Source organism: Triticum dicoccoides, chromosome 2A (assembly GCF_002162155.2).
Source record: "Triticum dicoccoides isolate Atlit2015 ecotype Zavitan chromosome 2A, WEW_v2.0, whole genome shotgun sequence".
Taxonomy (NCBI): domain Eukaryota; kingdom Viridiplantae; phylum Streptophyta; class Magnoliopsida; order Poales; family Poaceae; genus Triticum; species Triticum dicoccoides.
The window spans coordinates 758,389,494-758,401,190 of NC_041382.1; the positions used below are offsets into that span (position 1 = coordinate 758,389,494).

The 11,697-nt window shown below is 45.2% G+C and overlaps 2 protein-coding genes across 2 annotated transcripts; both read left to right on the forward strand.

Moving 5' to 3' along the window:
• The first annotated feature begins 203 nt into the window (after window positions 1-203).
• LOC119357022 (oryzain beta chain-like) lies at window positions 204-3,685 on the forward strand. Its single transcript, XM_037624013.1, has 5 exons — window positions 204-788; window positions 2,032-2,270; window positions 2,357-2,497; window positions 2,590-3,057; window positions 3,340-3,685. Exons 1-5 carry the CDS (start codon window positions 284-286, stop codon window positions 3,403-3,405), a joined length of 1,419 nt encoding a protein of 472 aa, XP_037479910.1. The 5' UTR covers window positions 204-283; the 3' UTR covers window positions 3,406-3,685.
• A 1,553-nt stretch (window positions 3,686-5,238) lies between these two features.
• On the forward strand, window positions 5,239-8,253 carry LOC119357023. Its single transcript, XM_037624014.1, has 7 exons — window positions 5,239-5,573; window positions 5,664-6,044; window positions 6,750-6,927; window positions 7,065-7,269; window positions 7,458-7,597; window positions 7,683-7,721; window positions 7,831-8,253. The coding sequence occupies exons 1-7, from the start codon at window positions 5,329-5,331 to the stop codon at window positions 7,915-7,917; spliced, it is 1,275 nt and encodes a 424-aa protein (XP_037479911.1). The 5' UTR covers window positions 5,239-5,328; the 3' UTR covers window positions 7,918-8,253.
• Window positions 8,254-11,697: the final 3,444 nt, after the last annotated feature.

An 11,697-nucleotide genomic window follows, 5' to 3' on the forward strand; every position in this document is an offset into this window, starting at 1 on the left:
CTAACCTTAATTGTAGCAATCTTTGGCTAAGTTAATCATAAACCAAACAGCCCCTAGGACTTGAACACGAATTAAACAGACAAACAATCTCTGCACGCACCAGATTCCAACCCCAATCCCAACCCAAACCGACCCGACCCGACCCCTCCCCCATCTATAAATCCGACCGCACCCGACCCCTCCCCCCACAAACCCATCCACCGAAAACAAACTCCCAGAAAAAAAACTCGGAAAAGCTCCAGGCCCGACCCGGAGAGCGACGCCCGTCTCCCCCACCGCCACCATGGCACGCGCCGCCGCGGCCATCCTGCCGCTGCTGCTGCTCCTTGCCGTGGCGGGCGGCGCCCTGGCCGCGTCCGCGGACATGTCCATCATCGCCTACAACGCGGAGCACGGGGCGCGCGGGCTGGAGCGCACGGAGGCGGAGGCCCGGGCCGTCTACGACCTCTGGCTGGCCGAGAACGGCGGGGGCTCCTCCCCCAACGCCAACTCCATCCCGGAGCGCGAGCGCCGGTTCCGCGCCTTCTGGGACAACCTGAACTTCGTCGACGCCCACAACGCGCGCGCCGCGGCCGGGGAGGAAGGGTACCGCCTCGGCATGAACCGCTTCGCCGATCTCACCAACGACGAGTTCCGCGCCGCCTACCTCGGGGTCAAGGCCCAGAGGGCGAGGCCCGGCCGCGTAGTGGGGGAGAGGTACCGCCACGATGGGGCCGAGGAGCTGCCCGAGGCCGTCGACTGGAGGGAGAAGGGCGCCGTCGCCCCCGTCAAGAACCAGGGCCAATGCGGTGAGAAAAATCCCTCCTCTCCTCCACTTATCATGGCGATTTTGATGCGATCCCCTGTTCTGCTGACGGCGATCTCAGATCTATTAGGTTCTTCGTCACCTTTACCTAGTTCTTCTCGATCCCAAAATCGATCTACGATGCAAGCGGTGCAGCCTTTGTCCCAAGGGAAAAAAATTCTTCTTTTGGGGCTTAATTAGTTGCAAATTTGTTGACGTGCTGGTAGGTTATGGTTGCAAAAAAGTTCATGCTTTTCTTAGGACTGAAGCAATGGCCATGAGTCGCCCCGCTTTGACTTGCACAAGAGTTCATGGCATGCGATTCGTCGGGTTGCCTTGCGCAGTGTGGTTTGGAAGCAGTACAGAAATATTATCCCGATCTGTGGCTGCCCTTTTTGGGTTAGGTTTTGTTTGTTCCTCGCACTTCAGATTGTCGTATTGGTGCATCTGTCAGTCAAGCGCTGCTGACCAGTTGATAACCGGAACTTAAACCATCAACCAACTACCTAAGTTATTAACCATACCTGACAACGTTTATGCTATTTTTTTGTTATAAGCTTTTCAGTACCACTAGCATGTAACGAGCTATACAGATTGTTGTTCTGTATGGTGATTAGGCTGTCTTATTCTGTCACCTTCCTTTAATACTGGGCCATGGGGGCATAACAGAAGAAGCAAACAAACGTTATGTAGTGTCCTTATTAGTAAGAAGGGAGCAACAATTAAAGGCAGTCTGATATGTTGGACTTGCCATGTGCTGTGTAGTTTAGCTCCATTATTGTTCTGATATGTGGCCACCTTTTTTTTGGGTAGTTTTTGTTTGGACTTTGCTATTGGAACTGTTGTATTCCGTGTATCTGTCAGTCAATTGCTGCTGACCAGTTGATCATCATAACTTGAACCATCAATCAACCAACTATGCAAGGGAATTAACCAGATCTGGCAATGTTTAAACACAATTATTTTTAAGCATTTTCAGTACAACATACTGTACAAATTGTTCTGCATGGTGATTATGCTGTTAGTAGTATGTGGTAGGTTTGCTGCTCTGCATATTCTGTCAGCTGCAATTGATATTGGGCCATGGGGAAAAACAGAAGAAGCAAACGAACGCTTTGGCAGGAAATTGATGTACTAGTTAAAACTGTTGATGACATAAGTTGTTCTATTACTGTTGACTGAAGCTTCGTTTGTAGTAATTATTTTGCTCTTGGCTGATGCATCGTTTGTAATGGTGGTGTGTGCAGGGAGTTGCTGGGCTTTTTCTGCAGTCAGCACAGTAGAGAGCATCAACCAAATTGTCACCGGTGAGATGGTGACATTATCGGAGCAGGAGCTTGTGGAGTGTGACACCAACGGGCAGAGCAGTGGCTGCAATGGGGGTCTTATGGATGACGCCTTTGAGTTCATCATCAAGAACGGTGGCATTGATACCGAAGATGACTACCCTTACAAAGCCATTGATGGCAGATGTGATGTTCTCAGGGTGGGTACTTGCTTGCTTACTTCAAATAATCCAGATGATGCTCGGTTCTGATGTTCTGACTGGTACATTTTGTCATATCTTTGCAGAAAAATGCGAAGGTGGTGAGCATTGATGGCTTTGAAGATGTCCCTGAAAATGATGAGAAATCGCTGCAGAAGGCGGTTGCTCACCAGCCCGTGAGTGTCGCCATTGAAGCTGGAGGCCGGGAGTTCCAGCTCTACCACTCGGTAAGTGAACTTGTTGCAGCAGGCAGCTAACTTTTTATCCAGCATTCAGGCCAGTCTGGTGATAACAGGCCTTTGATTGATCTACATTACAGGGTGTCTTCAGTGGAAGGTGTGGCACGCAACTTGACCATGGTGTGGTTGCTGTTGGCTACGGCACTGAGAACGGCAAGGACTACTGGATCGTCCGCAACTCATGGGGTCCAAACTGGGGAGAATCTGGGTACCTCCGCATGGAGCGCAACATCAACGTGACCAGTGGGAAGTGCGGGATAGCCATGATGTCATCGTACCCCACCAAGAAGGGCGCTAACCCGCCCAAGCCAGCCCCAACACCTCCCTCACCGCCGACGCCACCTCCCCCAGTCGCCCCTGACCATGTCTGCGACGAGAACTTCTCATGCCCTGCAGGCAGCACCTGCTGCTGCTCGTTCGGCTTCAGGAACCTTTGCCTGGTGTGGGGCTGCTGCCCGGCCGAAGGCGCAACCTGCTGCAAGGATCACTCCAGCTGCTGCCCACCGGACTACCCCGTCTGCAACATCAGGGCTGGGACTTGCTCAGCGGTAATTACTTCTGCTTTCTTGGTTTACTATTCTTTCTGCAGCATTGCGATAATAGTATCTACATCTGTTTTTTCCGTTTATGCCTTTGATTGAAGTGTTCAGCTGATGCAAGTTAGGCAGTTCTAAATATTCATGCCGTATGCATGACCAAACTGACCTTGTCATGCTTTTTTCTTGAAAAATACATACTACTAGTGTATACTTAGGTTTTACTTGTTCATCTTAGATTGTAGTAGAACGCCATAGCGGATCGACTGACTTGTTTTTGTTTGGATTAAGCAGACCAAGAACAGCCCGCTGAGCGTGAAGGCCTTGAAGCGCACCCTGGCCATGCGGAACACGGCATGAACTCGTCGGGAGACGGCGGTGTCTAAGGTGGAGTAGAAGGATGCGGCTGCTGGAGCTTTTCTCCCTCCGTGCACCCAACAAGCCTTTGTGCAAAATTTGAACCAGACATTGCTTTTGTAGAATTATCGTTGCTTAGTATTACGATTCTCTAGCAGTTCTGCTCGCTTTATATATCCCCTACTTCTACATACATGTACTCATTGTACATAGCTCGCCCCCATTTGTACTCGTATACTATCTTAAAGAATATTCGTCAAAGCTAATTGGTGATCATCGTGTACATGCTGTTTGATGCTTATATGTGGATGCAACAGTTTAGTTTTTCAAAACCGATAGTGTCTACATATCCTTGCGTATTTGATGACATTGTCGATTTTAACAATAAAATCACTCTTCTTCCTCCTCTTCAACCAGAAGCTCTCTCTGCTTCTCTGCCATATGCAACTCTCCATCGTCTTCAATTTATATACCCACAATAAAAAAAATCTTTATTCAGTGAAAAAAGTGTTCCCACATGTGTGTAGAACTCGCTAAAATCTTTATTCAGTGAAAAAAGTTATCTACATGTGCAGAATTCGCTATTTCATGGGTTTCTCAGTTTCAGATGCCTTTTCATGTTTTGCGTGTCAGCTCTGTTAATTAATTGTTTGTTATACTTATCATGGTATCATTTGCATTGCATCATGTCACTAACTCTTTGCAACTCAAATAAATAAATTGCATGGATCTTTGATCCATTTAAAACGAGGGAATTCACATGATGATTTCTCTTTATAATATATCCTCCCAATATTATTAGGGAGCCATATTAAAATATTGCATTAATTTTGGAATCACCATAATCCACTTGCAATTTGATTCTCATGCCTTTTTGCTTTAAGTTTGTTCTCCAAACTTTCTTTCTTCATTTATCGAGGCTCCTCCTAAATTCTCAACATTTTTTGGACCTACCGAATACCCACTTCCTTCTCACACTCATTTGAATTAAATTCAAATGAATTTGAATTCAACTTCACACGCGTGCTCATTTCTATTTTTTTGGATCATGCTCATTTTTATGAGTCCGAGAAAAGTACCCTCCTGCTCAAGCTCCATCCCTAACCTCTCTTTCTTTTCTGTCTTATCTCGGTTTTTTAATATAGCAGAAAGAGAAGGGAAGGGGAGGAGAAGAGACCCCCAGCGGAACCCAGCAGCCAGGCCTCTGGCCATTTCCACTCCACTGGGCCGGCCTCTAAGGCCCATCCGCAGGCCTAGCCTTTCTAAATAAAAAAATTAATTTAAAATTTAGAATGTTCAAAGATTGTCTAAAATATTCATGAACACAAAACATTCATTTTTTTCATATATTTATAAAATAATCATGTTTTTCTAAAGATTTTAAAATTAATCACGGACATAAAAATGTTCAACGTTTCTATAAAATGGTCATAGAAAAACCTCATAATAAAATGGATAATAAAATGAATAAATATAAAAAACACAAAAAGGCAGACACGGTATAAACATGGCAGGAAAAATCACGCCCTATAGAAAACGACAAAGAGTCTGAAGAAAAGCACTCCCAGCGGTGCCGGGTGCGCGATTTCTACCATTTTTCTGCAAGCTATGAATAGCATTGTCAGGATACGAAGACGGGTTCGGGAAAATTGATTATATTCAAAGAATCCCTTATATGCTCTTCACCAGACAAAAGGAAATCATCATTTTCATCGCCCAAAAGGAGAATCTAGCCCTACTCGGCCCGAGCTCCAAGCGGGCCGCACGACAGGCCGAGTCTATCTAGCCTCAATAAGTATAGAACCAGCCCGACCCAACCGCGTGCGCAACTCTTTTTCCCCTCCGTCTCCTCTGCAAGAGACCAACTCGCTGAACCCTAATCCCCCTTCCCAAATCAAGCCGGCCGCCCGCCTTCCCTCCCTCCTCATGGCGCCCAAGCATCTTCCTCCGGAGTCCCTCCCGCGGCGCATCCCCACCGGCGGCTTCCACCCGATCACGATCCACGTCCGCGTCAACAGGGACGGCACGTACCTCCCGAGGTACCTCCCCGTGACGGGCGGGCCGTTCCGGGACTTCGCGGATCTCGAAGACGCCGTCCGCGCGCGCTACGCCTCCATCTACCTCAACTGGCATCGCCGGAGGAAGCCCAACGACCCGCCGCCGCCTTCAACGTACAATCGATTTGTTTTTGTTGTGGTTGTGGTTGTTGTTTTACCTGCTAATAATAATCGATCGATGTGCGTTTGGATTGCCTTTTCCAGCGATAGGATTTTCCAGTTCGAGTTCGTGGTGGCGGAGGTGAAGCAGGCTTCACCGCCCGCGGTGCAGAGGCCGCAGGAACCTGCTGCAGATGTGTCGTCGCTCAAGCAGTCGCTGAGCGCTACAACACTGGAGGAGAAATCGCCCGCCGTTTCCTCTGGGCATCTGCCGGATCAGGACACTGTTATGGCCTCGGCACCATCACCTCCTGGGTCAGGCATTTGGGAACGGCTGCGACGTGACTGGGGAATGTTGTATTACATCAGGGTCGATCACGGGGGCTCTTTCCACACGTATCCTTATGCTGGCGGGCCGTATCAGAGCCTAGATGAAGCTGACAAAGCCATGGATCGCTACTTTCTTGAACACAGGGACCCAAAACTGTAAAGCTCCTCAACCACTTGTTTCTCCTGGTTTTGTTCTGTTTGCACACCTGCAATTGAATATGTTCAGACTTAACTAGCCACATGCAAACAAACAAGCAAACAATGCACCACTTTGTATATTCCTATCTGAACTCTAATATGCACAGTTGATTAGCAGTCCTTTGCCCCACGCACCTCTGTTTATTTCGATGCTGTTAGCTAGAAAGTTAAGATCCATTATCTGGTGAAAGCAGTTTGCTATATGAAATCAATGAAGGACCAGGAGCTCATTGTTTTAATGGCGTATTGCGTTTTATGGCGAGCGACCCCCTTTATAGCATTATAGCGACGATATAGCGACGCCATAAAGGTATTGCGAGCCTGGGTCTGTATGGTGATTGACCCCCTTCACACCTGTATATCGTCGCTATAGCGACGAGATACGGACGCCTTTAAAACAATGCAGGAGCTTATATATATATATATATATATATATATATATATATATATATATATATATATATATATATATATATATATATATATATATATATATATATATAGGCATGTGCAGTTCTGTATCACTAGCATGAATTATTTTAACAGCATTCTATGCAAACTAGTGCATCATAGCCCTATTGATAGCATTTATATGGTCCTTGTATAACTTTCTATTCTCCACTGTTGGGAATTGCCACTGACCATAATTTGGATATAAATTAGGTTAATGCACCAAGGCGGGGTTTCTTCACTGGAAATGGCCATAGAAGCAGCTCTTTACTGGCCTGATGGCGCAAGGAAGCGTTCAAAATCAGATCACGCTGAGAGAGTCCGTAATGGAAGCCGCCAATTACTTCAAGCTTTGGTGGACAAGCATAACGAGGATCACAATCTTTTGGGGGTTTGTTCTATTCTCTCTCTCTCTCTCTCTCTCTCCAACCTGCCTTCACTCTCTGCCCCACTATCACGATTGTCCTATGTCTTGTACTGATTTATCCATGTAAGAATTGTTGATCTGACCCATGCTTCATATTTTAGGATTTTGCGTATGAACTCAAAGATGTTGTGGAGTGCAAAGTATTCAGTGAGAAGCGTGGGTGGTACTATCATCTCAATTTCACTTTGACTAAAGGAGCTGATAGTGGCATCGAAGATCTATTCTTTGTCGAAGTCAAATATGTGCGACCAGTAAAACAAGAACTGTCGGTCAGCTGCTTCTGCATGATTAAACCTACCGATAATGGTAATGCTATACCCTCCCCTTATATCAAGTATTGCCTTGGTGGGTGGCACTAAGTTGAGCTTATGCCTAGCATGGCTGAATACACAGAAATCTTATACCTTCAGTTAGTCAGCTGTTATTATATACGTTCGTGCCCGGTGGATCACTTTGCGGCTAACTCTTGTTTTCTTTTTTTTTTCTTGACGAAGGACACTGCTATGGCTGTACCAACAATGGAAGTGTCAATATGAAGCACCCCAACAGTGCGGATGAATACACTGGTGGTCACTTGGATGTTGGTATGCCATTTGGATGCTATTCAGACTGGAGCTACTGGGATTATAACGATGTATGACATGACGGTTTATTTCCTCTTTTAACATTTTTGCTGCTTTGCTGTTGCTGACTACATGTGTGAAATCCCCTCTTTACAGCTGGAAGCCAAGAAGAAAGAGCTCAGAGCTGTGTTCACGGTAAATCGCATTTCTGTTGTTAAGGCAGCTACTATTTGTTCTAATAACACAATGCTAGTTACTTTTGTTGCTTGGTTGTGAACCATTGCTTGTGCATTTATTTGTGTAGGGCGTTGATCCTGAGGTGAAGGAAGTCTCCACGGTGCCTCCGAATGCATTTTTGCAGGAGGGCAGCAGAGAGGAGCTTTGTATATGAGAGCCGAGAGCTGGACCCAGCACAAGAAGTTGGAGACCCAAGTAGCTTTGCTCTTTCCTGTTTGCAAGACACAAAGCAAATAAGAATAGTCTCTGTTGCCACTGGGTAGAAAGCTACGCTGACAAATTGAGCAGGATTTCCTTCCTAGCGCCTATTGTTAGCTCCCCTGTTGGCCTTGTTACTTTATTATTATTACCTATATATATATACTTCGTTTGTGTGGTCAGTATCATTCTAAGTTTCGCTGTACTGATAATGCGTCTGCTTTACTGTAAATAAATTGAGATTTTCTGTAATACTATCTATTGGGTTGACAATGCGGCTGTGTTTGGTTGAGCTGCAGATTTTGAAAAAGCTGCTGTGGAAAAGCTGCTGTGAAAAAGCTGGAAGCTGTTTGGTTAAAACAACTGTGAAACTGTAGATTTGGCTGTGAATTGTCTGTAATGCCCATTGGGGCCTGAGTTAATAGGTTTATATGCTAATTGACCATAAAGCCTTGATGTGTACATTTGTAGGTAACTGAACGATCATTTTGCAAAGAAAAATTATGACAATGCAGGTGATTCATAGTTAACGCATACGTAACTCGACGACTATTATTACGGAACACATGCATCATACAAAATACATATGGTTGAATTTGCAACCAACTTCTGATTGACCGTAAATACTTATTTGTAAGTTAATTGACAAAAAATGGCTGTTTTGATAAGGAAAAAAAATCATCTTTTAGTTGTTGCTTTATACTTATAAAAAAAAATTAACTTGATCCAATTGAGCCGAAGACAATATAGAAAATCTGGATCCAGTTGTTTAGGAAAACAGTGATCTGTACATTGTTAGGCAATGAAACAACATAGAATTGTGTTAAAAAAAAGAAACCACATAGAATTTGCAGGAGCATAATAGCATCGGATGACATCCAATCACAAATTCAACAAGATATTCCAATCATTTGGGCGTAGAAGCATTACCACATACACATATAAAGCACAATCCACGCACACATATACTTGAAAATGCACTGATAGCAGCAATATACAGCAACTACTAATGAAAATGTACTCACCATATCCAATCTGTGCTATTAATCGTTACATCACAAAAAACAGAAAATGAATAATGAAGAGGGAACGATAGATGGGGATGATGGATGAGGAGGGATGGAAGGAGGAGGGAAGGGAGTAGAAGACCAGAGGGCCGGTGCGCCGGCGCCGGTGGGTCAGGGCCACCGTGAGCAAGGGAGGGGGAAGGAGGGAGGAGTGGGAGGAAGAAGCGACGGGAGGAGGAGACCGGAGGAACAGTCCGCCGGCGGTCGGGCGGCTGGACCAGTGCCGCCGTGAGCGGGGGAGGAAGAGGAAGGAAGTAGGGATGTGGGAGGAGGGAGGAGGGAGGAAGGAGATAGGAGGGTTGCCGGGCGGTGGGCGGTGGCAATGGGCGGCGACCGGCGGCGGCCAAACCCTAGCCGTGCGTGGGAGGCGGCGACGGCTCCCGTCCTTTCCTGTCGCTTGTGTGCGAGTGCGAGCCAAATCGTTCCTTTTGTGCTAGAGGAAATAAAAAGATTGAAGCGGTATGACTTGCTAGTGGCATTGGTGGGTAAATACTTCTCAACTATAAGGGGATAGCTAAAAACGGTTGGTTTAGAAGCTGAGAAGTTGGGGGTACCCCCGCTGCGAAATTTACACTATGTAAAAGTTGCAGATTGTCAAAAGCTGCTTCAAAAATTTATCCCTTTGGTTGGCTTCTAGCTTTTTAAAAGCAGAAGTTGGGTAAAAAAGCCCAAGCAAACACAGCCTGCTGTAAATAAATTGAGATTTTCTGTGATGTTGTCTATTGGGTTGATGGCACGCGAGATCAAGCACTTAGGGCTTCTTTGTTTCGTACGATTTTGAAAACGTAGAAATAGGAAAAGTATAGGGTTAAAGTGGCATGCCCACTTGAGTCCTATAAGATTAGCAATGAGTGTTTGATGCCATAGAAAAAACAAAGAAATTGTAAAAAGAGGTTGGAGTGGATGTTAGATTCCACAGATTTTTTTTTATGGGATCCAATCTGATTCAAATGACCAACACAAGAAATATGTTAATCCTTCAGAAATCCTATAAAGTTCCTTTGAATCAAAGGAGCCCTTAATTCTTGTTCATTTAAGATGTACTTCCTCCGTTCCGAATTACTTGTCACAGGTGTAGATGTATTAGATGTATTTTAGTTCTAAATACATCCATTTCTGCGACGAGATCTTCTCAAATCATCTGTGAAGGTCAGAAAATAACGATACGCGCCGCGAGCCTCAACACTCATCAGACCGCATACATCAGTATGTATTATTTCCAAGAAGTTAGTTGCTCTCTCCATTTTTCCGGAGAACAGAGTTTTAGTCATCTTGCCCATGAGGCACGGTTTGCACTGATACGTCTCCAACGTATCTATAATTTATAAAGTATTCATGCTATTATATTATCCATCTTGGATGTTTAATGGGCTTTACTATGCACTTTTATATTAGTTTTGGGACTAACCTATTAACTCGGAGCCCAGTGCCAGTTTTTGTTTTTCTCCTTGTTTCAGTGTTTCACAGAAAAGGAATATCAAATGAAGTCCAAACGGTATGAAACCTTCGGGAGAGTTATTTTTGGAACGGAAGCAATCCAAAAGACTTGGAGTATACGTAAGGGAAGCAACGAGTTAGGCATGAGGCAGGGGGCGCCCAACCCCCTGGGCGCGCCCTCCACCATCGTGGGCCCCTTGTGGCTCCCCTGACCGACTTCTTTTGCCTATATATATATCCATATACCCTAAAACCATCGGGGAACAGAATAGATCGGGAGTTCCGCCGTCGCAAGCCTCTGTAGCCACCAAAAACCAATCGGGACCCTGTTCCGGCACCCTGCCGGAGGGGGGAACCCTCACCGGTAGCCATCTTCATCATCCCGGCGCTCTCCATGACGAGGAGGGAGTAGTTCACCCTCGGGGCTGAGGTTATGTACCAGTAGCTGTGTTTGATCTCTCTCTCTCTCTCTCTCTCTCTCTCTCTCTCTCTCGTGTTCTTGATTTGGCACGATCTTGATGTATCGCGAGCTTTGCTATTATAGTTGGATCTTATGATGTTTCCCCCCTCTACTCTCTTGTAATGGATTGAGTTCTCCCTTTGAAGTTATCTTATCGGATTGAGTCTTTAAGGATTTGAGAACACTTGATGTATGTCTTGCCGTGCTTATCTGTGGTGACAATGGGATATCACGTGATCACTTGATGTATGTTTTGGTGATCAACTTGCGGGTTCCGCCAATGAACCTATGCATAGGGTTTGGCACACGTTTTCGTCTTGACTCTCCGGTAGAAACTTTGGGGCACTCTTTGAAGTACTTTGTGTTGGTTTGAATAGATAAATCTGAGATTGTGTGATGCATATCGTATAATCATACCCACGGATACTTGAGGTGACATTGGAGTATCTAGGTGACATTAGGGTTTTGGTTGATTTGTGTCTTAAGGTGTTATTCTAGTACGAACTTTATGATAGATCGAACGGAAAGAATAGCTTCATGTTATTTTACTACGGACTCTTGAATAGATCGATCAGAAAGGATAACTTTGAGATGGTTTCGTACCCTACCATAATCTCTTCGTTTGTTCTCCTCTATTAGTGTCTTTGGAGTGACTCTTTGTTGCATGTTGAGGGATAGTTATATGATCCAATTATGTTATTATTGTTGAGAGAACTTGCAGTAGTGAAAGTATGAACCCTAGGCCTTGTTTCAACGCATTGCAATACCGTTT